Here is a 24,993-nt window from a genome sequence, read left to right as displayed (position 1 = left end):
TTTGGGGGCCTCTGGCTGCAGGGCCCAGGGCCTGGCTGGAGCTGTTCTTCCTGCCCCTTTATCTCCTGCCTCTCGCTCTCCACCCGCCCCAGGTCCCACCTGCAGGATCTCAAGGACATCACCCACAACGTGCATTACGAGAGCTACCGCGTGCAGCGGCTCAACGAGAGCAACCGGCTGGCGCTGAGCCCCATCAACGGGCTGCTGGGGAAGGACGAGGTGGAGAGCGACCTCTGAGCAGGGAGAGCAGGGTGTCCTCCTCCCAGACAGCACCCACAGACTGGCTGAGGGGGGGAGGAGCTGAGATCCCCACCCCCTGGACAGAGCTCCTCTGTTCTCACTGCCCTGCCCTAGTGCTGGGCCAGGCGCCATCTCTGCCGATGCACCAAAACCTTCCTGCCGTGCAACAGCCTTAAGCAAAGAACGACTCCTGGGGGGCTGTGCCAGGTGTTGCCTCAAGGGCCCCCACTGCTCCCCATCCATTCCTCCGGCTTCCCCCATGCCCATCCCCCTTGGTGACTTTTCACAGAGCTCAGAGGTTCCTGGCACACGCACCCCCTGCACCGCTGCTCCCCGACAAGCACACCCCAGTTCTGGAGAGAGCCCCGCCCTACCACAGAGGCACAGTCTGGAGCCAGTGGGCCTGACCCCCCGAGGCCTGAGCAGCACCCACGGGAAGGCGTGGAGGCGCAGGCCTTTCCCACTTCATGCCATTGCCCCCGGGACGGGGGCAGCCTCAGGCCTGCGCTGCTGAGAACAGCCTCACCTCCTGATCTTCCCCACCTGGACTGCTGCCCTGAGCCTCCAGCTCCTGTATCGCCCACGAGGGGGAACTGGAGTAGAACACCGCCCCGTGTGCAGTGGGGCAGAGGGGGCCCTTCCTGCTGTGGGGTGGAGGGACTGGGGCTGGCGAGGCAGAGCCAGCCCTTCCTGCTGGGGGATGAGTGAAGCTCTGGGAGGTGGAGGTACCCAGCCAGCCTCTCCCATGCCCTTAGGGGACGGCCCAGTGGAATTCCTCTAAGGGTTCTGACCCATGCTACAGAGGGCTAGAGCCTGTAGCTGCCCATGAGAGTAGGGAAAAGGTGGGATGGGCAGTGCTAAGGGTTGGGGGATAGCAGAGGGGGACAGAGGCCCAACCGACTGCCCCTTGGGCAGAGCCGCCAGCAGTGTGTCCCCAAACCACACGTGGGCTGGGAAAAGCCAGGGGGGCAAGGAGATGGATGCAGGCTGCCCCAGCCAGGGGAGAGGCATTGGTGGGAGGGTCAGGGCTGGGGCTGAGCGCCAGGCAGTGGGAGGAGCGAGGGGTGTCACGGGGAAATCCCCCCCAGCCCACAGGGCAGGGCTTGGCCATTTACTGTCCTCTGTACAGCTGGGGCTGGGGCTGGGGCTGGGGCTGGGGCTCGTTCTCTCGCTGGAGGCTCTGGTCACACATTAAAGCTCCCCTTGCAGCCTTGGCCTGGTGCCTGTTCATCCCCTCACAGGGAAGGGGGCAGTGCAGAGTTGCTCCCTCCCGGGGCCCATGTACACCACTTCAGCCAGTGTCCCCTTCCTGCAGCCGCCTGGTGCATCTACGCCTGACCCATAGAGGGCAGGGGAGTTGGGGGGGTGGATTAGTGTTGGGGCGGTCAGAGGGCAGGGAACAGGGGGCTTGAATGGGGGCAAGGGTCCCGGGGGGGCAGTCAGGAAGGAACAGGGGTTGGATGGGGCGGTGGGCAGGCAGGAAAAGGGGTTCCAGGGGCAGTCAGGGGACAGAAAGAAGGGGTGGTTGGATGGGGCAGGGGTCCCGGGGGGGCCCATCAGGAATGAGAGGAGGTGTTGGATGGGGCGGCAGGGGGCAGGGAAGGGGGGTGGATGGGGCAGGGGTCCCGGGGGGGGGCTGTCAAGGAACGTGGGGGGTTGGATAGGGCAGGAGTCCCGGGGGGTGGGGCGACATGACCCTCTTGTGGGGTAAGGAGGAGGGAACCGGTTGTTAATATTTTGGCAGCTCATCACTGCCTGCCAGCCCCTTCTCCACAGGGCCCTCCAGCCAGCTCCCCTCCGCCACTCCCCCACACTGCCAGCCCCTTCTCCACAGGGCCCTCCAGCCAGCTCCCTTGGGCCACTCCCCCACCCTGCCAGCCCCTTCTCCACAGGGCCCTCCAGCCAGCTCCCCTCCACCACTCCCCCACCCTGCCAGCCCCTTCTCCACAGGGCCCTCCAGCCAGCTCCCCTCCGCCACTCCCCCACCCTGCCAGCCCCTTCTCCACAGGGCCCTCCAGCCAGCTCCCCTGGGCCACTCCCCCACCCTGCCAGCCCCTTCTCCACAGGGCCCTCCAGCCAGCTCCCCAGGGCCACTCCCCCACCCTGCCAGCCCCTTCTCCACAGGGCCCTCCAGCCAGCTCCCCTCCGCCACTCCCCCACCCTGCCAGCCCCTTCTCCACAGGGCCCTCCAGCCAGCTCCCTTGGGCCACTCCCCCACCCTGCCAGCCCCTTCTCCACAGGGCCCTCCAGCCAGCTCCCCTGGGCCACTCCCCCACCCTGCCAGCCCCTTCTCCACAGGGCCCTCCAGCCAGCTCCCCTCCGCCACTCCCCCACCCTGCCAGCCCCTTCTCCACAGGGCCCTCCAGCCAGCTCCCCTGGGCCACTCCCCCACCCTGCCAGCTGCCTTCTCCACAGGGCCCTCCAGCCAGCTCCCCTCCGCCACTCCCCCACCCTGCCAGCCCCTTCTCCACAGGGCCCTCCAGCCAGCTCCCCTGGGCCACTCCCCCACCCTGCCAGCCCCTTCTCCACAGGGCCCTCCAGCCAGCTCCCCTCCGCCACTCCCCCACCCTGCCAGCCCCTTCTCCACAGGGCCCTCCAGCCAGCTCCCCTCCGCCACTCCCCCACCCTGCCAGCCCCTTCTCCACAGGGCCCTCCAGCCAGCTCCCCTGGGCCACTCCCCCACCCATGCCAGCCCCTTCTCCACAGGGCCCTCCAGCCAGCTCCCCTCCGCCACTCCCCCACCCTGCCAGCCCCTTCTCCACAGGGCCCTCCAGCCAGCTCCCTTGGGCCACTCCCCCACCCTGCCAGCCCCTTCTCCACAGGGCCCTCCAGCCAGCTCCCCTCCGCCACTCCCCCACCCTGCCAGCCCCTTCTCCACAGGGCCCTCCAGCCAGCTCCCCTGAGCCACTCCCCCACACTGCCAGCCCCTTCTCCACAGGGCCCTCCAGCCAGCTCCCCTGAGCCACTCCCCCACCCTGCCAGCCCCTTCTCCACAGGGCCCTCCAGCCAGCTCCCCTCAGCCACTCCCCCACCCTGCCAGCCCCTTCTCCACAGGGCCCTCCAGCCAGCTCACCTGGGCCACTCCCCCACCCTGCCAGCTGCCTTCTCCACAGGGCCCTCCAGCCAGCTCCCCTGGGCCACTCCCCCACCCTGCCAGCCCCTTCTCCACAGGGCCCTCCAGCCAGCTCCCCTGGGCCACTCCCCCACCCTGCCAGCCCCTTCTCCACAGGGCCCTCCAGCCAGCTCCCCTGGGCCACTCCCCCACCCTGCCAGCCCCTTCTCCACAGGGCCCTCCAGCCAGCTCCCCTCCGCCACTCCCCCACCCTGCCAGCCCCTTCTCCACAGGACCCTCCAGCCAGCTCCCCTGAGCCACTCCCCCACCCTGCCAGCCCCTTCTCCACAGGGCCCTCCAGCCAGCTCCCCTGGGCCACTCCCCCACCCTGCCAGCCCCTTCTCCACAGGGCCCTCCAGCCAGCTCCCCTGAGCCACTCCCCCACCCTGCCAGCCCCTTCTCCACAGGGCCCTCCAGCCAGCTCCCCTCTGCCACTCCCCCACCCTGCCAGCCCCTTCTCCACAGGGCCCTCCAGCCAGCTCCCCTGGGCCACTCCCCCACCCATGCCAGCCCCTTCTCCACAGGGCCCTCCAGCCAGCTCCCCTGAGCCACTCCCCCACCCTGCTCCCTAGCCCCACCCTCCTAGAGGTCTGCTCGGGCACAGCTGACTGCACCCAGCCTAAGAGTGAGTCGACTCCTTTTCACACCTGGCCCTGACCCTCTCACTGCACCGCCTCTGCCCCCTTGTCCTTGGGGCTCAGCCCAGTGGGGGCTCCCCCCACCCCGTACCCATGAACCATCACCAGCTGCCTTGCCCGTGGGGTCAGCGCAGCAGGCTGCTGCATGCCCCCCTTCTGCCAGCCGCCCCCTGCTGCACTGTGGGTGCTGCGGGCTCCTCAGCCCACTCACTCCGCAGGGCACCGGCGCAGCGAGTTGGTGGCAGCTGGCAGGAGCAGGACACGCAGCTGCTGCCGCCCCGACCCCCCAGGCAGGAGGAGTGAGCAGACCCAATCCGAACCCAACCCTTGCAGGCTGGCCCCTCCGGCTGCAAGGCTCTGCTCTCCGCCCCCTGCCAGCGGGGGCCAATGCACCTGTAATTGGGGGCTAGCGGCTAGTAAGGGAAGCAGGTCGAAAGCATTGGCTCTGGGATAACTGCCTGAGTCTCCAGCTGAGAGCAGAGCCCTTGTGGTGGGTACTGGCTAGCTGGCCTGGTACATTAAGTCAGCAATGCAGAGCTCCACGCAGGGCCTGTTTGTCTAGGGCTGGGATGGAGGGCAGCTCCCTGCATTGCCTGGCAGCTCTTAATATGCTCCCATGGGGCTCTGCAGAGCCTGCCCCCAACCCCCCTGTCCGTTTAGGGCTGGCCAGGAGCTGGGACTGAATGGTGCTGCAGGGGCGTGTGCTGTGAGCTCCCCAAGTGGTCCCACCACTCCTTTGCCAGCGCTCCTCTCTGCTCATGCTACAGGCCCATTTCACTGCCGATCACTGGTTGCTAAAGACTATAAAATACTGCAGACTAGTTGCCAGGGCATAAAAACACCAGCTTAGCCCCTGCGGCTCCCCCTGAGTGCAAGGGTGGCACAGGGTCACTGGGAGCATGGTAGGGGATCTCCTGCCCCAGCCACTGCGCAGCCTGCTGTGGGGAGCGGGCTGGGCTTCCAACAGGGGCCATAGCCCTGTATGGCAAGGGACTGCCCCAGGGCTAGAGGAGATCCCCAGGAGGGAGGGTGTAAGACCCTGCACCACCATTCGCAGGTGAAGACGGCCTGGGATCCCCGCTCTGGGCTGGGTCCTAGCGTGGGGCTGGCCCACAATGCTGATAAGCCAGTTAACGTACAGACCAGTGTAAAGTCTGCCCCTGCACAGCTTGTTTGCTCACTGGGGAGAGGAAAACCCCAGCTCAGTCTGGCACCAAGCAACAGTCCCTGGCTTGGCCTCAGCCCGGCTGGGTGGCCTTAGCAAGGGGCTTCGTCCCCTTGGACCTGGGTTCTCTATCTGGAAAATTGGGCTACCCCTTCCCAGGGGCTGAATCCACTAGCAAGCGGGAGGTAGGACAGGGACAGGGACAAGCCAGGCCTAGATCCTGCCATTCCCTTCATCCAGTGCAGTGGAGCCCTTTACAGAGCTGAACTCCTCCACATTCCCAGCTCTGGGTGTAGCACCGACCTCTTCTCTCCAATCACCGCACTGTCTGGCCTCCAGGGACTCTGGCAGGCCCCATTAATCATTTGCAAACGGCTGAGAAGGAGTCTGGCCCTGCGCCCCCACCTGGCCTGCTCCTCATTCCCAGCAGTGTGCCAGCTGGGGACTAGCACTGCTTATCAAGGCCCCCGCTGAGGAGAGGGAGCTGGTCTGTCTGCCCTAGCTCTGGGGGTAAGGAGAGGTGCTATGAGCCAGTGGGCCCCTCTGCTCACTAGCTGTCTCCATCTCCCCTAGCCAGAGAGAGCTCCCACCCAGGAATGCTACAGCCACTGATTTGGGGAGGCCAACCTGTGACCCCCTGCATCTGATTTTCAGTGGGGCTGAGTACCTTACCTGCAGCTTGATAGCAAGGCAAGCAACAGCCACACGGCCCCCCTCTGGAAATCAGGCCCCACGTGCCCAAACTGGTCACCCAAGCGCCGAGTCCCCAGGATCGGTGGGCATTTTACATGCAACTGCCTGTGCCTGGAGCATGCTGCTCTCCTCCTCTGCCTCCTTTACCACCACCCCACCCCCGCACCCCTGAGGAACCCAAACACAATAACCTTGCCCACTCTGTAGCACTGCCCACACCACGGCATGTGCAAACACCACCTGAATCCCTTCATCTGGCAGTGAAATGCAGCCACCTCTGGGGTGGAACGCAACAGGTATTTGACGGAGCCCAGCAATGCTATAATGCACCAGCTGGGAACTCCCGGGATGTGGATGGGGTGGAGGGCAGGCAGGTGGAACCCAGGAGTCCTGCACCCAGGCCTGTGCTTCAATCGCAAGAGCTGTCTCCTAGTCCCTTCTCCATTGGGACGCAGGGAGCAGCCAGGAGGAACCTGCTCTGCTGTGAGGAACAAAGTTCATCAAGTAGCACTGAGCAAACCAAACCTACAGACAGAGTGCGCCAAAGGGTAGCCTCCTGCAGCAAAGGCTGTTTCCCCCGCAAGGAGCTGGCGTGTCAGGTTCTCGGGCCAAAGTCCAAAGGAGCGTGAAGTGCCGGAGGCACTAAGTTATGCGAAGAGCCGTTCCCAGCTCAGCACAGCTCAGCTCGGGCCAGGTTTCCTTTCACGTCACTTGCCAAAGCTGCTGCTGAAGGATTAATGGTGTCCTCGCCCAACTCAAGCCCCTGTCCAGTAACTGAGGCAACAGGCCCCATCCTGCTAGTTCTTACTAAATGGGATTACGAGTGGTGGGGGAGGTTTAAAACCCCAGCAGCCCTAGGCCTAGCCCTGCAATGAAAGTGCAGGAGGAAGAGAGCCAAGGAGATCTCCCAAGGGTGATAAATGGCGGCCAGTCAGCTCCAGCTCAGCCTGGGTCACTCCAGGGCTGAATCCTCTAGGGCCACTCCTCCGCCTGAACCGCCTCAGTCTCACCTGGAACAGCTACTGCATCAACCAGCCTCCTGCCACACGCTCCCCAGGGCCCCATTCCTGCACCCACAACCCCTGGCACCTGCATGGAGCCAGCTGCAGGCTCAAGCCCTGGATTGGCAGCACCTCTGGCCTCAAGCACATCCAGCTGCAAAGAACACCAGCTGTTTTCACATTCCTGGACGGCACCTCCCGTTCTCTGAGGGCCACAGGCTTTAACAGCCTCACGCTGTCTCCACCTCCCTTCAGTGCAGGTGCGAACCTCCCAGCATGCACCCCCCCTTTGCTTTACAGAGAGAAGGTAAGCACATGGGCTGCTGGCTGCTAGCCCAGCTCAGGGGAACCGGCTCGGGGGGGAAGCACTCAGGTGAGCAGCCATTGTGAGCTCATGGCACTGTGCACCACTGACATTCTCCCTGGCCCCAGCTTTGCAGTGGTGTAGCCAGGGGCGGCTCTAGTAATTTCACCGCGCCAAGCACGGCGGCACGGCGCGGGGGGCGCTCTGGCGGTCGCCGGTCCCGCGGCTCCAGTGGACCTCCTGCAGACGTGCCTGCGGAGGGTCCGCTGCTCCCGTGGCTCCGGTGGAGCATCCCCAGGCGTACCTGCGGGAGGTCCACCAGAGCCGCCTGCTGCCCTCCCGGCGACAGGCAGAGCGCCCCCCGCGGCATGCCGCCCCAAGCGCACGCTTGGCGCGCTGGGGTCTGGAGCCGGCCCTGGGTGTAGCCCTGTTGACTTCATTGCAGTGCCTCCTCATTTACACCAGCGTGGGTGAAATCAGAATCAGCCCTGTAGGCCCCGCATACACACACCTCGCCCAGGTGTGAAGGACCCCATGGGGCCGGGGGTCAGCAGGCTCAGTGAGGAGTGAGTCTGCGTGGACAGAGGCTTTGGAGCATGGCAGTGTGAGTGGAGGGGGCAGGCGATCTAGTTACAGAGAGTTTCCAGGAACCAGCCAGCTGCAGCGACACCATGAGTTGCTCTTTAACCAGCTCCCCTGTTAATGATCTACTCTGCTGCTGCCCCGCCCTGAGCGGAGAGGCTGAGCGAGTACAGGGGCACCTCCTGGAATTCAGCTCCAGGAGCAGGCCAGGCAGCCAGCCCCCTCGATGCCAAAAAAGCCCTTCACCATCCAGCATTGTGCAGAGCTGGAGGACTGGTGGGGACAGTGCAAGGCAGAGAGCTGGGAGGGCAGGGGGGAAGCCTTCCTGCTCACTCCAGGCTGGGCTCAGGCAGAGTGTAGGATAATCAGCCATTTTATTAAGTGTTTCCTCCCGAGCTCCATCTCCCTGAACCAAGGACCCACCCCCTTTGCCCAGATAAGAGGAAACTCCAATTGCATCTGCTTTCCCTGGTACTCCGCTTGGGCGGTGCTGAGAGCCAGGCAGGTAGGCTGTACCCAAGACTGGCACCGCGCACTCTGTTCTAACAATACAGCCTTCCAGACCTGCTCCAGCCCTTCACACCCAGTGCATGCCAGCCTGGGCTAAGCTTTGTGGGCGAGGCTGCCTGAATTCCTTTCCTTCTCACCTGGCTCTGCAGTTTGAGAGGCAGAGGCTGCTGCGGTTGGCACAGGTTGCTGGGGTTCTCTCGTGCCAAGGGCATCATGCCAGTCATCGAGCTGAATTTCCGCTCCTTGATCACCCCTGTGGGGATTGTCCGGTTCTTTGAGATCTTCCTGTCGTGCACGGCCTTCAGTCTGGTGGCTGCTTCAAACCACTTCCAAGGACCCTATGGGGCTTGGTGCATGTTCACCTGGTGCTTCTGCTTCATCGTGTCTGTTCTGATCGTGGTGGTGGAGCTGTTTGGCTTTTCTGAGAAGCTGCCACTCTCCTGGGATGACTTCACCAGTGCCTTCGCCATGCTGGCAGCGCTCATGGTCTTCACCTCCTCCATCATGTACCCTTCCACCTTCCTCACTGGCTCTTGCTCTGGCATTTGTGCTTATCAGGCAGCAGCTACAGCCATGTCCTGCGTCTGCTTCATTGCCTACGCCATCGAGGTTGGACTGACCCGAGCCAGGCCTGGAGATATCAGCAGCTTCCTCGCCACTGTCCCTGGCCTCTTGAAGGTGTTTGAGGCCTATGTGGCTTGTCTTATCTTCTCCTTAGTGAGTGACCCCAAGCCATATAAGATCGAACCCGGCCAGCAATGGTGCATAGCCGTCTACAGCATCTGCTTCATTGTCACGCTGCTCATCATCATCCTCACCATTGGCCGGTGTCTCACCTACATTCCCTTCCCTTTGGAGAAAGTCCTGGTGGGTTACAACGCCTTGGCTGTGCTCCTGTACCTGACGGCTGCCATCATTTGGCCCATCTTCAACTTCAGAGGGAACCCCAGACCCAGTTCATGTGACAGCAGTTGCTCATGGAACAAACTGCTGGGCGTGACCTTCCTCACCTTCTTCAACCTCATCGCCTACATCATCGACCTGGTCTACTCCTCCAAGATGGTCTTCGTGACCAGGACAGCGTAACGGAGCGCGATCAGCCTCACCCGGGGGGGCGGTACAGGCCTGCAGTGGGAGCTATCAGCACTGAAGTGGTGGGAAGGGACCAGGGCCGCCCATCGCTCAGTGGGGAGCTGCTTTGGCCTCGGCTGTTTTACATTTCTTCCCCCCCCCCCCATCCTTGCCTTCTTGGCATGTCCATGCACCAGAGGGTTCTGAGTGTATTTGGTTTGGCTGCTGCTGCAGGTGGCTACTGCTGGGGCCCAGGTGCTGCTGCAGGGAATCAGGGCATTCCTGGCAGGACATGTGTGTAGGGGATGGGACAGGAAGGGAGGGACACGGACAGAACATGCTGCCTGTTGCCCCATGTGTACAGCAAACTGTGAGTGAGCCATAGAAGGGCGGGGAGGTCAGGAATGGGGGGATCCCAATCCAAAGCCCACTGAAGTCAATGGGAGTCTTTGCATTGATTTCAGCATGTGCCAGATTGGGCCCTGGAAGCCCAAAGAGCATCAGGGGGCTGGGGCTGAGGCTGGGTTACCGAGTCCTGGCTAGTTAGTGTGTTGTGATGCAGCATCCTGCTGTGACTCGGAGAAACTTTCCTATGTCACAAACTCTGGTCTGAAGACAGGTAAACAGCACCCAGGGCTCCCGCCCTCCCTCCAGGAAATGAAAGTTCGAGGGCTGGGGCTATGCAAACAGCGGTGTGTATGCTTAGAGGGCTGGGTGCTGGGCTGGGGGAGGGGAGCATGCCAGGGTCTGCAGCAAGCAGGGCATGGCGGGTAGGAATGGCTGACTGCAGAGGGGTGACGTTGGCATGGCCAGCCCCACAGTGTGGGGCTATTTTATGATCAGTCAGGCTAGTGTTTACCTAATCTCTGAGGGTCTCACCTGTCTGGGAAAGCTCCCCCCTCACCAGCCCCATTAGGGGCAAAATCCACCCTGCAACACATGACCCAAAAAGATACTTGGCCGGGCCTCCGCTTCCCCTCCCAATCCCTGGGGCATGGGAGCTGCCATTCTATCCTCCTCCCTACCTAACAGGCAGCTTCCCCATTCATGCCCCCCTCTACTTCCCCACATTCGCCTGAGCCATACGCACATCCCCTCAGTCAGGCGCCGCACCGTTCCCTCCCTGTCCCCTTTGGCAGCCCCATTCCCGGATCTCCACATTCTCTGGCCTGACCCACACATGGCCACCCCCACTCCTGGGGCACCTTGCTTCTTCCCCACTGGGAGCAATGGGAGGTGGTGGCCATTCCTGCTGGGGGAACTGAAGGCCTTGTTCACCTGCAGTGTCAAAGGGACATGGCAGTCATCTTGCTGAGGGCAGCCTGTGGCTTCGGTCCTGCTGACAGTGATCGGATGGCCGCCATTTAGAACAGGGCTAAACTGGAAGGCAAAAATGAAATGAAATTTGTGCAAACCTGTACATGTGTGTTTACATAACTTTGCTAGGCTTGCAGTCAAATCAGGGGAGCTGGCACTGGGCCTGGCTTTAAGCTCTGTGTGTGTGTATGTGCACATGTCTATGCACAGCTATGTGTGAATACACACACGTGTTTCTTCCCATTCCTTTTCAGTAAGCAAAAAATGCATCAGCATGCACACAGTGTGAGTGCCCCCTGCCAAAGCAGTGCACTAAGGGTAGCTTCATGCTCCAGTTTTATAGTCTTCCTGAAACCTGAGCGATCTGTCCTAGTTCCCCAGGACAGAAGCTTAAAGATGACGTGCGAAGGAATTTTTTTTAGTGGAACTTTTGCTCTTTTTTTTTTTTTTGCTGCTTTATGATTGCAAAAAGGTTGAGCAAGAGAGCGAGTTTGTACTTTAGAAATCTCAGGACTGTCATGTCTGGTCTCCTTTGTTTTGCTGAGGGGCGGGGAGGTCTTAGGGATATATAGTGTGAGCTCTCACAGCAGAAGCGAAGGGCTGGGTGTGTTGATCTTTAGCAAAGGCAGCCTTTCCTCAGAATGTTAATTTGTCATTGGAGTTAAATATGCCTGACAACCAACACTCCCCCTCAAAACGCCCCCAACAGTCTGATTAGACATTCCTTTGTCTCACCCTCTCAGGTACTCAGCTTTCACTCTCTTAGCTTTTGCAATCTCATCATTTTGCAAGTTCTCCTGTCACCATCAAATCTTTCCAAGCCAGGCAGGACTTGAATTGAATTGTGAAAAACAAGCAGAATTTTTTTTTTCAATGACAAACCCCTTCAGACCGTGTTTCGCCATCATAAAGAAGCAGTAAAAGAACCCAAGGCCAATGTATTGTACCCTTTGCCAGGTCACCTTTGGGTTGTGACCTGGAGAGAGGCTGAGGAAGTCTCAGTCCATGGTTTCTCCTTTGGCTGGTACCAGCCCTTCCAAGAAAAACTGAGTCAATGTGATGGGGAAAGGGTTCCAGAACTTTCCTCAGGAAAGAGTATCCCACCTCTAGTGATTAAACTGATTCTATCCCATCTGCTTTGGAAGGGATGGGGGCGTGGTATTAAACCTGGACTGGTGTGTTGCGCAGCAAGTCATGCGGTATTAAGGCAAAAGCAACTTCAGTGCATTTGATTTTATATCCGTCCAAGCCAAGTGGAGTGAGAGCATGAAGGCTGCAAACCCATGGATGGAAAACCCTTCCCTGGCTGCAGCATTCTCAAGGTGCTAGCACAATCCCGAGCCTTGGACTACGCTAGCGATCCCAGGCAGTGCGCAGGAAGGGCTCAATCTTAGTTGGGTACTTACCATGTACGGAGCCGTAACTAGGCCTGGGACGAGCAAGCCTACTTGTGCCCCCTATCGTTTTGTTTGGTCATTTTTCTGCCCCACTCGGCCTGCCCTGGTTACGGCCCTGACCGTGCACATCACATGTGTGTGTTGATTGGTTCTGGGGTCAGGTGCACACTGTAAATAAAGTTCACTAGCACAGACTGACAGTTTTAATGTCTTGCTTTGGTTTTTGTCTGAGCACGTGTTTCAGCCCAAGCTGTTCCGGAATCCCTGTATGCCCACAGCACTTTAAAGAGGAAGTTGTGCTTATGGTACTCGAGTGGGCTGAGTTCAATTCCTGGCTCTGCTACAGACCTCCTGGGAGACATTGGGCAAGTCATTTAACCTCGCGGTGCCTCAGTTCACCAGCTGTCAAATGGGGATAATACCAGATTTCTCTCACCCTTTGGTTTGTCTCATTTATTCCCATTGTAAGGTCTGTGGGGCAGGGTTTGTCAGCGTGCTTAGCACAAAGATATCCTGCTCTTGGCTAAGGCCTCTAGGCGCTACTGCCAATTTATACGAACTGTTACCTTCTTCGTGTGTCCAGAACAATGGTTCTAAGACTGAAACTTCCTGTTCCTCTAATGCCGTCACAACTGATGGGCATTCTCCCATTGCAGTCTGGCTGAGCAGAGTGCTGGGTTTAGTGATGTCTGAACTGTAAATTATCTATGGAGATGAGTCCCAGCACACAGGGATTTCTGTGTTTGTTCCCACAGGAGACTGATTCAGGGAAACAGGGACATCAGGTCTTGCTGCCAAACTGCAGACCCTCTCCCCGCCGCTGCTGTCACAAGTTCCCCTCATTTCCCATCGGTTGTGGGTTTAGTGGGTGGGTGCTGGTGGCCTGTGATAGACAGTAAGTCACATGGGATGATCTGGGGGTACCTTCTGGCCTTACACTCCATGACTATGAGTTCCCCCAATGTTGGGATTCAGTGGCCAGAATCAGCGAGGACCCTGCGTTTACTTCTTCAGGGGAGATGTGGCTCATCCATTGGCTCTCCCATTAGGAGAGATGCTGGGGCTCTGCCTTGAATTACCCTGTGACCTGGACTCCAGTGTGGGGTGCTGCCTGCCCAGGGTAGTCTAGTCCCAAGGAGTCACCTGCCCCCAGCCAGCCCTTGTGTGTGGGGAGGCGAAGCAGAACATCTTGGGGTTGGAGCAAGCCCGTGGGAATAGTAGGGAGTGGGACTTCTCCAGCGACAGCTGGGACTGGGAGCTGCAGCAATGGGCCAGGAAGAGGCTCCAAATCCCAGATCATTGCAGATACCATCGGGTCCCCAGAGCACATGGCATGCTAATGGAGAGATATTGTGTATGACGGGGATGGGAGCTCCCCAGAGGTCCGATTGGGAGAGTCCAGCAGGGCATAGATCCGGTAGGTGTCTCTGGCAGGGACAGGGGCTCCCTAATGGTGCCCTTGAAATGGCAGGTAGATTTTACCGGACTAACCGATCTGGTTTTCCGTTTCTATGCAGTCATCCATGGATCTCAAAGCACTTTACTTTCAGACCCTCATGAAGCATAATTCCCACTCACCAGATGGGGAAACTGAGGCACGGATGAATGACATGACCTGCCCAAGCTCAAGGTGGGAGCTAGTGGCAAAGTTGGGAACAGAGTTCAGTAGTCCTTGCTCTAGCCCAGCAGTTTTCACACTGTGAGTTGGGACCCCAAAGTGGGTCGCGACCCCATTTTAATGGGGTCACCAGAGCTGGCTTAGACTTGCTAGGGCTCAGGGGCGGCTCCTGGCACCAGCACAGCAAGTGCATGCCTGGGGTGGCAAGCCGAGGGGGGGTGGCCTGCCGGTCGCCGTGAGGCCGGCACTCAGGCTGCCTTGGCGGCATGCCTGCGGGAGGTCCGCCGCTCCCATGGTTTTGGCGGCAATTCGGCGGCGGGTACACCGAAGGCGCGGGACTGGCAGACCTCCCGCAGGCATGCCGCCAAAAGCCGCCTGACTGCCGTGCTTGAGGCGAAAAATACATGGAGCCACCCCTGCCAGGGCTGAAGCCTGAGCCCCACAACTTGGGGCCCAAGCCCAAGCCCTAGGCCTTCAGTCCTGGGTGGCAGAGCTCAGGTTACAGCCCCGCAGCCTGGGGCTGAACTAAGGCCTTGGGCTTCAGCTTTGGCCCCCCGTCCAGAGTGGTGGGGCTCAGGCTCCCCGAGCAGCAGGGTTGAGACGGGCTCAGGCTTCTGTTCCCCCCCCCCCCACAAGAGCCCTGTAGTAATTGTTGTCACAAGGGGGTTTTGATACAATGACGTTTGAGAAGCCCTGCTCTAGCCAATAGATACAAACACCCGTAATAAAAGCCCCAGGCAGGCTTTCCAGAATCCAGCTCTTTATCAGTGTGTGGGAAGCAAAGTGCTGCCAGTGCACTGGAAGGGCAGCAGGTGGCAAAGTGGTACAGATCAAAGGAAGGAGGAGCCAGGAATGGGTGGGGGCTGGAGTGTTTTAAAGATCTCTCCATTGCAGCGTGTGAGAGGAAGGGAATGCTGAGTACATCGTGTGCATTGGCAGCTTCCCAAGTTCACACCTAGTTTAAGGATGTGTGAGGTGCAGTGAAGGTACAATGAAGGTGCAGCCTGTGAAGACTACAAGTACCAGAATGCAATGCTACATGTGCTCCACGCCCTTGCAGGATACATTGCAGAATTCTGTCAGCTGCAGTTTGGTCAGCCCCTCATTTGGACTTACCTGGTAAGAGCTTTGGGGCAGGGAGTCTCTTTACTGTATGTACAGCACCTAGCACAGCGGGGTCCTGATTTATGGGTGGCATCTAGTAATACAGTACAAATAATTGTTCTTGAGCTGCCATCTAGTGGTAAAACTTGGGCATATGTCCTGGCTTGACCCTGCTAGTGTCTGATTTATAGTACCAGCCTGTTCCAGCCCTGCCTGTTCTGGGAGTTGTGGTGGTACAGCATGGAAGAGGGAACAGGGTGGCACTTTCATTGTGAACACCAGATCAGATCCAACATGGGTCAGTGTGACCTGCTGGCTGGTCTGTAGGAAGTGTGTGTGTTGTGTTGTGTTATGTACCGGGAGGTGGCAGCCCAGTCCTTAATGCAGAAATGTCCACACTGACCAATCACAGCTGACCGGGGGCTGGCTGGCTTTGCAGAGAGGCTCCCCTAGGGCCATGTGGGGAAGTTTGCCCTGCCTGCGCTGGGCCTGTCCTGTAGATAAATGCTGAGATTCCCTCTCTAGGGCTGTGTACTCAGGGTCTCTCAGCAGCACAAGGGGTGAAACCCGTCTCTGGGCAGAGGGACCTGCACGGGCCCTGTACCCTGGAAAGGGAAGACCAGTGTGAGGAATAGCGAGCTGCGAGCTGATAATCCCTTACCACTGTATGTCAGCCTGGTGTTTCCTGTAAATCAGTGTCTCTCCCTAAGGGAGCTGTCCCGGCAGGATGGACGTGGCTCAAGCAGTGGTATGGGGATAGTGCTGCCAGCACTTAATTCTGGGGACTCTTGTTCCATCACCTGCTGAGCCTACAAAACTGGTTTGACCAGGCAGGACAAAGCCTGCTGAGACTAACAAAGAACCTGGCAGGATGTAAAAGCTGCTCTGAGGACAGTGCAGGGGGCGGGGGAGGCAGATGGAAGACACAGGAGCCTGGGGGAGGGCTGGCTGCCCAGCTCCAGCTGGGGACAGTTACAGTAGGACTCTAGGTCAGACACATGCACGTACACTAGTTCTTCTAAAATCCTTCCCCCTCTAGATCTTTGTCCCTGCTGTTAGACAATCTGCTGTTTGCAGAAAGCACCATATTCCTGGTCACAGGCTCTCAGAGGGAAGAAATGCAGGTGCCCCAAATGCCCCCAGTCTGTCAGAGTTACAGGGCCCTCTCTGGGCTCCGGCCCCTGCCCCTCTCCGGGCTGGGAATGTGTAATGCTGACAGACCCCGGTTGTCAGCAGGTGGGATCGAACCTGGGGTCTGTGGAGCTTGGTGCATGAGCTAAAGGCTGTAGAGCAGATTCATTAATTGCTCGCTCTCTATGTGGTCTTGGTGCCACTAGATGGGACAGAACACCACACCCAGAAGGTGTGTGGGTTACAGACACACCCCTCGGGCGCCAGGCCCCCTGCCCCTCTCCGGCCTGGGCACGCGCCCCTCGGGCGCCAGGCCCCCTGCCCCTCTCCGGCCTGGGCACGCGCCCCTCGGGCGCCAGGCCCCCTGCCCCTCTCCGGCCTGGGCACGCGCCCCTCGGGCGCCAGGCCCCCTGCCCCTCTCCGGCCTGGGCACGCGCCCCTCGGGCGTCAGGCCCCCTGCCCCTCTCCGGCCTGGGCACGCGCCCCTCGGGCGTCAGGCCCCCTGCCCCTCTCCGGCCTGGGCACGCGGCCCTCAGGGCTCAGGCAACCCTCTGAGAGCAGAAGCCTCTGCTACTGGCTGCGTGTCACCCTGCAGGGCCGATGGGGCTCCGGGCTCCGTAGGTGACCCAGCCAGAGGCTTCAGAACTAACTGTTCCAGCACTTCCCTTAAGCATGGCCTCTGAAGGGGAAGCTGCCTGCTGGGCACCTCCGACCCACCCCAGACAGCCCCCTAGTGTGATGGAGTCTGCAGCCCCTCTCTGGTCAGGAAGGGGTCCGGGAGAGCCTGTGGGCTCGATCAGCTGCGCCCCGTTACACCTGTGAGCGGTGCCAAGTCTGAAGGGAGGAGTTAAAAGAGGAAAAGCCCAGCTCAGTGGGGGCTGACTGGGGAAAGGGGTAGATCTACTGGAGGGAGGCCAGGGCAAGCCTGAGACTGCTAGATGCCAGAGCCTCCTTGGGGCAGGTGGGCCTGGCGTAGGCTTTGTCCCCTGTGACTAATGCACCCTCCTTCGGAGATCTGTGGAGGAGTGAGCATTGGAAGGGGCTGGGAGGGAGGCCTGGAGACAGGCTGAGCTAGGAAGTAGCCCAGGGAGGAAGCAGTGGGGCTGAATAGACAGAGCTTAGCTGCTTGCTACAGGGTCCTAGGTTCCCTGTTGGCTCCCAGGGGATGGTGGCATGAAGTGACAAGGGCTGGAGGGCCAATAAGGTCTGAGGTGAGGCTGAAGGCCCAGCAAGAAGCCAGGAGGCTGCTGTTGAGCTGGACTCAGTTTGCTTCCAGAGAGGTGGGACTCGCTGGCTGAGTTGCAAGAAGCAATGGATGACTGCAGGGCTGGAGCAGCTGTTGGTGCCCACGGAAAAGACCCTGCTATGCCATGCTCAGCCAGGAGGGTGCACGCCCATGGTGAGTTCCTCTTCTACACCATGTGAGAGGCACGTGCACAGATATCCAGACAGAAAACACTGGCTCAAAGGCAGGCCAACGGACAGGAGTAAATCCTGCCAGAGCAGCGCATTTGTCCCGGAGTGCGCTGGCTGGGTGTGTTCCGGGTGTCACAACCTCTGGCAGGCCCCAGCCACGCTGCTCCGCTCTTAGAGCCCTGCGTGGCCACAGGCGAGTGGAAGTCGGGTGAGAGCGTTGGTGGGGACAGCAGTACAGACAGGGTCTCTGCCAGAGATCTGCCCACACTACAAATGCAGCCCTGCCAGGGACCCAGCCCTCACCGTGGGCTAACCTGGCTCCATCTGTAGCACAATCCAGACCGTATCCGTGTCTCGGAGCAAGACTCCAGGCTGGTTCTGGATCTGGTCTGAGACTGCTCCAGACTGGAACTGCATCTAGCTGGTTCCCCAGCGGAGTTGCATTTGTAGCCTAGTCAAGCTGGGGTGGGCGGATGGGCCAGGGGAAGCCACCCCCTCTCCCCCAGGAGCTGGGCCTCAGCCTGCAATGCTAGCCAAGTGCCCATAGATCTCCTGGCATAGGCAGGGGATGCTGAATACCTTAACAGCTGGGGATCGGGCACGCACACCTAAGGAACACCGATGCTGGAGCCAGCACTCAGTGGCTCCAGAGTGCGGGGTACCAGAGGGGACCAAAGGTTGCAGTTTCATGCAGGGATGCGCATGTCCCCCGGGCCAGGCAGGGAGATGGGAGACATATCTGTATCCCAGGGGGATCCTGCCCTCTGCAGCCAGCAGCCAGCAGAAGGAAATTGGGAGGCACAGGGATGTAGCTGTACAACACACCCGTGTCCAGCGGGGCAGCCCCCCCTCGTCATCCCCCCTCCTGCCAGGCATGCAGGCAGCCCCCTCAAAAAAGCATCAGGACAGGCACCATTGCAGGAAGTGGGAGACGTACTGCAGGAGGGGGCCCTGTTCGGAGACCAGCACCTGCCTGGGCACAAGCTGTGAACCTCAGTGGGGGCTCTGCCCCTGGGCTCCCCCTCCTGCTGCATTATTGCCTCCACCGCCGCTGCCTTCTCCTCCAGGGAGCCAGCCTCCTGCTCTGCGTCCAGCTGGGGGCTGCGTAGGTGCCCTCCTCCGGGGCCACACAGCGCCGCTGCAGCTTGTGCTCTCCTCCTCCTCTGGTGCTGACCCCTCTGTTCCTGGCTTCTTCTTGGCTGGGGAAACAGGGGGTGGGGAGACTCCTACAGGGGGTGCTTGGACCCTGCTGTGGGCCCCCCACATGTCCCCCTGCCCCTCCCCACTCCTGCCTCGCATGCTCGGTTCTATTTTGGATGTGCCCGAGCATCACTCCGCACCGAAGCCTGGCAGGGTGGGATGCCCTTTCATTCACCAGCCAGCCCAAACTAGAGGCGTGACCAAGCGACTGGCTGCAAAGCCCAGCACACTCAGAGATGCAGGGCTCAGCTCTGCCCTTCACACTGAGACTGCTCAGGGCTGGGACTTCAAGAATGGTGCCAAGGCCGCAGACGTGAGGCTCCCTCCAGGGGACGCCGTGCCTGCCCTTGACGCAAGCACCGCGCCAGCGAGCTGCTCTAATTGTGTCTACGAGGAGCCGCGCTCCGTAGAACCTCTGTCTCCCAGGATTGATATGTTGCTATAAAAAGCAACCTGCAATCCTTCAGTTTGCTCTATTCTGGGCTCCGTTTAGCAAGTCGCACGCTCGCCGACTCTTAATCCAGCAGAGCTTCAGGATGTGTGTGTGTGTCAGCACACAAGTGTGGCTGTGCAGCTCAGCTGGGGCGGTGTGATGGTGTGTGGCTAGGGCATGTGTAATCTGCTTTGCTGGCGGGGGGAGGTGAGAAAGAGAGAGAGGGTGGGCACGTGACTTTCTGCTTCAGTGTGTGTTGTATCTCTGTGTGACTTTGCTTTTGTGTGTGTCTCGCCCGTGAGTCCCTGCTTGGCTGGGGTCCCAGCGCAAAGGTGGATCCGTGAGCCTCTGCCATCCCGCGCACTGAGCATGAGTTGTGAGTGCGCCTCAGCGCCAGGGCGTGTCTGTGTGTGTGTGTGTTTCTTGGCACATGTCCAATTCTCCTCCTGTGTGCGCCATGCCATGTCAACATGGGTGAGGCTCTGCCTTTCTATGTGTGAATCTGCGAGGAGAGAGGGGGCTCATTGGGTAGGAATCGCCCAGCTCAGGCATAGAGAGACCTGAGGGATGGGGGGGCTCAGTTGGTGGGAATCACCTGGCACAGGTGCGGAGACATGGGGGGGCTCATGGGTGGGAACCACCCACTGAGCCATGTGTGGAGAGGGGCAGCTCAGCGGCAGGCATCATAGTGTCTGTTGATGTCTTTGCAGAGCTGCATAGAAATGGTCAGAGGCGACTTCCCAAGCAGCAGAGAGGACGGCAGCGCTCCATGGAACTGACCCTGCTCCTCGGGGGAGTCAGTGGCACAACTCACTGACATCGGTGGGCGCAGGATCAGACCGTACCTGAGGAACGAGACCTCCAGCAAATGCCAAAGTGGAGAAGGTTTTTCCGAGGGAATTGGGAGAGCCGCACACAAGGAAGTGAGCAGATCCCAGTGGCCACAGCACACCAATGAAATGTTCTGTGAGATTCTTTAGCACCTTGGGGCTAGAGCAGAAGTCAAATATAGAAACCTTTCACCATCTCACGGGCCAAGATGTGTGTGTATGGGCAGGGCGTGGGGGAGGTTGGTCATAGATTGGTAGGTGAGATGAGTCAAGAAGAAGGCAGACAGAAAGTCGGTTTACAAGACATGAAGCTTCAGTTTGATGCAGGCAGGAAGGCAAAGCCAGTGAAAAGATCTGAAGAAGGTTTGGACACAGTCAGAGCAGCACACCTGGTAGACAACTTCTGCAGCAGCATTCTGGACTGGTTGAAGAGGGGATGGAGGTGAAAGTGCAGGGGACCTCAGAAAAGGGAGCTGCAGGGGTTAGGATGAGAAATAGTCAAGGCCGGAGGGGGGTTATTGGCAGTGGGAATGGAGAGGAACAGGCAGATGTTACAAAAGAAACAGCAGCATGGTTTAGTGACAAACATCAGTGCAGTGGGGAGGTGAGTCGTTTTTGGGTTCCCAGCTTGGCACAACCAGGTGTGGGTGCTCACTGCCTCTGAAAATCAGGCCCTAAGCATGAAGTGAGTGCAGAATGGTACGGGAGAGGTGGCTGGGGAGGTGGGAAAAGAGCATGGCCTCATGCACTCTGCTGAAAGGCAAGGTCACAGATAGGGCAGAGGAGATGAGGGATGTATTGATGGTCACAAGGGGTGTCAGTCCCGACTAGCACCAGGGGCTAACACAGTGCTTGTGATTTCACAGCGTTTCAGGAAGGTGTTGCAGAACCTGAAGAGACTTCCACATGGCATCTCCATGGCAATGTATGGATGCACATTCCATGCAGCCTTTGCCTAGTGACTAATTATTCCCTGGTTTTGATGCGGAACCGGAGGCCACATCAAGAAGGTGTCTGATTGCTCGGACTCGCTGGGGTAGGGGACTGAGTGCTAAGTTCAAGGGGCATGCAGCCCACCTGGGGTTTTCTAACCTCTGTGCTCCTTGCCCAAACCCAGCCCATGGCATTCTATGGGAGGCTGGAGAATATTCATCTTAAACTCAACACTTTCCTGCACCAGGCACTCGACGCTTCTAGTGCAAACTCAGGAAGCATGTACCTGGCTAAGCAGGAGTGCTCCCATTGTCACCCAGAGTGTAACCCTACGGAAGTCAATGGGACTGCTCATTGTGACAAAGTTCCTCCTCTACCTCGGTGGGTCCTGCACTTATTGGCAGATTTGCTCACCTCAGTGATCTTCCCCACAGTCCGGGTTAACTCCTCCTGTGTCTGATCAGGAGTTGGGAGGTTTGGGGGGAACCCGGGCCCGCCTTCTACTCCAGGTTCCAGCCCAGGGCCCTGTGGATTGCAGCTGTCTATAGTGCCTCCTGTAACAGCTGCATGACAGCTACAACTCCCTGGGCTACTTCCCCATGGCCTCCTCCAAACACCTTCTTTATCCTCACCACAGGACCTTCCTCCTGGTGTCTGATAACGCTTGTACTCCTCAGTCCTCCAGCAGCACACCCTCTCACTCTCAGCTCCTTGCGCCTCTTGCTCCCAGCGCCTCACACGCACTTCCTCTCCTCTGGCTCCCCCCCTCCCTGACTGGAGTGAGCTTCTTTTTAAACCCAGGTGCCTTGATTAGCCTGCCTTGATTGGCTGTAGGTGTTCTAATCAGCCTGTCTGCCTTAACTGGTTCTAGCAGGTTCCTGATTACTCTAGTGCAGCCCCTGCTCTGGTCACTCAGGGAACAGAAAACTACTCAGCCAGTGACCAGTATATTTGCCCTCTACCAGACTCCTGTACCCCACTGGCCTGGGTCTGTCACATCATGTGCTCAGGTACCTTGCTGAATCAGGTCTGTGACTTTAAGGGACAGTTCTTCCCTCCCTGTTGAAATTAATCTTGCGTGTCTGCCCTTGGCCCTCTGTAATAGCACAGAGAGAAAAGAGATCACTCCCTGCCCTGAGAAGTGGGATGCTTGCATCTGGGCAGCTCGGGGGCAGCATGTCTGGTTTGGTGTTCTCCCTCGGAAAATGTCAGCTTCCCTTGTCGCAGCTGGGTTCTGGGCCATGGCTCTAGTCCAGACGTGGGACCCAGTAGCAGGTAAAGGTCAGTGTGGGGACATAAAATTCTGGCACATGGTATGTGGACCAAATCAAATGGGGTTAATGAAGAAGCTCTGCCCAGAGGATGGCAGGAGAGGTCACCCCATTTACCCTGGCCTGGTGTAGAGAGGCTTTGGCAAGTGAGGATTCTCCACCCCATCGAGTGTAGATCAATTATAGGGTCTTCATCAGTGGTGCTCCAGTTTGTCCATCAAGATGAATAGGGGCAGGAGAAGCCCCCAAAGGGGAAGGTGGGCTAGAGGGGTACAGAGCCTGGCCCCTGTGATTATGTTATGCTCCTCGTTAAATACTGGTTCCAATACCAACTCCCATGCAGATGCTGCTTGGTGCCGTTCATCTGGATCAGTGCTATTTCATGGATTCCTAGGGTGAAATCAATGAGTTTTTCCATTGATTCAATGGGGGCCAGGTTTTCACCCAGAGATTTTTCAGGTCAGAAGGGATCATTCTGATCATCTGGTCTGATGTCCTGCATAGTGCAGGGCAGAGAACTTACGTTCTTTAGGCCTCTGAAAATCTCCATGGAATATTTTAGGAGAAATGTCAGTATTCGTCCTGAGACTTCTGCATGTCGCCAACTAAATGTCCTCTCTTTCCAGCTGGAATCAATGGGGGTGGAGCTCCAACAGCTTGTCTGATCTGCTCTTCAATCTCCACTCTCCTACAAAGGGAAGTGCAGGTGTTTTTATTTAGCACTGGGCTCAGCAGGTTGTGGGGTGGAGAGTTCGGGCCAAGGGGAGGGCATTATAGGAGTGTTTGTGCATCGAGGTGGGGAAATGGGGTCAGGGTTTCTAGCCACAGGAAGGGGATTATAGAGGTGTTTGTTGAGAGATGGGGGCACTGGCTTGCTGGCATGGGGTGCATGTGTGCTGTGAGGAGGGTTGCTGAGCAGAATCTTACTTGAGCATAAGATATTGCTGAGCTCTTCTTCCTCTGCTGGCAGGCACCCTACCAGCTGAGGGGCTACTCAAGTTCATCCCTAGCTGGCAGGCCAATGTGATGCTGAGCTCTCACCTTCCCAGGCCTGTTTTGCTACATCAGCGCCTGCTCCTGGTGTCCTTGGCACTATTTGTAACAGCATGTGTTTGCCGCAAGGAAAGCTGATATCCATCTTGTCCATTTATCAGTGTTGCTTCCCTGGAAAGACAAAGGCTAAATTTATCCCCCTCCTCATCAGCCAAGCGAGGTGAGAGAAATGCTCCCCGCTCCAGCCCGGTCACACACACTGACGTTGGTGGTCTGGGGGATCTCGCATATCCAACAGCCACAAACAAGCCTGGGGCCAAATCCACTTACACAGATGCCAGTGCACAGACCAGCCTCAGGGCTTGTCTACACTTGAATGCTATAGTGGCACAGCTAGTATAGACATTACTTATGCCAATGGGAGGGAAGATTTCTTCCGTTGACCAAGCACTGTCTACAGGGGGACTTAGGTCGGCTTAACTACGTCACTCAGGGGTGTGAGAGCTGTAACTGGGTCGATCTAATCTAGTGTAGACCAATCCTCACACAGCCCAATTAGCTAGGGGACACCCACCGACTCCAGCATGCAAACACCACCACACCTACAAAACACATGCCTGCCTGAGTCACATGCCCTCCATCACTCTGATCAGTGCATCTTGAGTGAATCGGATCTGGGGCTAAATTCCCTGTTGGCGTAAACTGGTACAACTTCATTGGCTTCTGTGGATTTGGGCTAATTCACACCAGCAACCTGTCTGGCCCCTGGGGTTCTCAGCTCTTCCTGACTTCATTAATACTTTTAAATTTGTGAAGCATGTGCCAAGACACAATGGTGATGGACCCACTAAAAATGCCTCCGAGGCAGATAAACGATGCCACGCTAAGTGTTGACAGGAACTCCCCTGAATTGATATCAGTCTGTCTCATGACCATAACAGGCCTGATGCTTCTATCTTCCCCCCTCCCAGCCTCCCTATATGCCTAGTTCAGAAATGGATGGCTGTAAGCCCCTGATTTCCAAAGAAACCTGGGATATTAGGCTGAACGCTACAGCGCACAAAGTCCTTTCCTAAGGATTTCACATCCAATGGTTTCCATCACCACTAGGTGGTGTAGATCTGCTGCTAAATTTTCTCCATGGCAAAAGTAGATGGATGTTACCTTGTTTTAACAGAGAAAAATCACGGACTGTGGAAATACCTCCTTTTCTCCTCCCTGCCTGGATGCATCAAGAGAGGGTCAGGTCATGACAGCAACAGAGGAAAAGGCCATTACTTACAAAAGTCCCAGCGGCCACCTCTACCAACTGGCTTGGAAAGATTCCTACAAACTTTCTGTCCCATGAGACTGAAGACAGCTTATCTTATATTGGGCATGCCCAGACTTTGCCTAGCTGGGAGCCATGCATTAGCAACTTCCAGAAGCCCAAGGGATCAACTTTAATTTGTATAAAATCGTGTGACCCCTGGAGACTACACGTCCTGGCATGCAATGTGCTACCTTGATCCAAACTACCCTTCCTTATGGAATCAAGATGGAGCACTGCATGTAAAGTTTCAAGGGCCATGCTTTGTGTATTAAAGACCAGGTCAACTGCAGGCTACGTTCCAGAACCCAGGGAATGGCATTCAACCCACAGGCCGCCCCACATCCACCCCTGTATGGAGCAGGGTTCGAATTGACAATGCTGAGCCATTCTAGTGGCCCTGGTCTTTCATCTGGTCTCAGCATGGGTGTCATTAGAGGGGTCCTGGAACTGTCAAGTCAGCTGTTTCCAAAACAAACACTGCTCTTGCTTCACGTGGTGATGCCAGGAGGTTTGCCCTTGCAGGTGCAGCTGGTCATGAGTTACTGTTCCCTGGGTCTGGTTGTTTGCAGGTTTTCCTGCTGAGTTCCATTAGCGTTCATCCATTCCAACCCCTCCGCCCTCCTGGCACGCACCCTATTCCAAGGGGATCAGTCAGGATCAGGTGAGGGAGAGTTATACTAGGCAGCACTTGTGTGTTTGCAAACAGACTGTGGTATGCGCTG

General features: G+C 58.2%; 2 protein-coding genes and 1 long non-coding RNA gene across 6 annotated transcripts in view; all 3 read left to right on the top strand.

Moving 5' to 3' along the window:
- Window positions 1-1,589, top strand: part of SEPTIN12 (septin 12) — a 67,020-nt gene extending 65,431 nt beyond the window's left edge. For 2 of the 3 annotated variants that reach the window (XM_044978794.1, XM_044978795.1), the window contains one exon: window positions 93-1,580. In XM_044978794.1, coding sequence (XP_044834729.1) covers window positions 93-237 — 145 coding nt within the window. In that variant the 3' untranslated portion in view covers window positions 238-1,580. Of the gene's footprint in view, window positions 1-92 lie in introns of all 3 variants that reach the window. The other variant, XM_044978793.1, reaches the window with a different exon arrangement.
- A 5,933-nt stretch (window positions 1,590-7,522) lies between these two features.
- On the top strand, window positions 7,523-12,218 carry LOC123344745 (myeloid-associated differentiation marker homolog). The gene has a single exon (XM_044981222.1). It carries the CDS (start codon window positions 8,459-8,461, stop codon window positions 9,329-9,331), a length of 873 nt encoding a protein of 290 aa, XP_044837157.1. The 5' UTR covers window positions 7,523-8,458; the 3' UTR covers window positions 9,332-12,218.
- Window positions 12,219-14,576: 2,358 nt separating this feature from the next.
- LOC123343682 lies at window positions 14,577-22,675 on the top strand. Of its 2 annotated transcripts, none has more exons than XR_006572318.1 (3): window positions 14,577-14,767; window positions 19,643-20,798; window positions 22,593-22,675. It is a non-coding gene; the product is annotated as an uncharacterized LOC123343682 (long non-coding RNA). The 2 variants fall into 2 exon arrangements; XR_006572319.1 differs by lacking the exon at window positions 14,577-14,767 and adding an exon at window positions 17,144-17,282.
- Window positions 22,676-24,993: the final 2,318 nt, after the last annotated feature.

Source organism: Mauremys mutica, chromosome 11 (assembly GCF_020497125.1).
Source record: "Mauremys mutica isolate MM-2020 ecotype Southern chromosome 11, ASM2049712v1, whole genome shotgun sequence".
NCBI classification, from domain to species: domain Eukaryota; kingdom Metazoa; phylum Chordata; order Testudines; family Geoemydidae; genus Mauremys; species Mauremys mutica.
The sequence above is the reverse complement of the archived record's forward strand: the minus strand, read 5'-3'. Positions and strand labels throughout refer to the sequence as shown.

Excerpts from the sequence above, each read along its gene's own strand:
- LOC123344745 (XM_044981222.1), top strand. The coding sequence starts at position 8,459 with ATGCCAGTCATCGAGCTGAATTTCCGCTCCTTGATCACCCCTGTGGGG.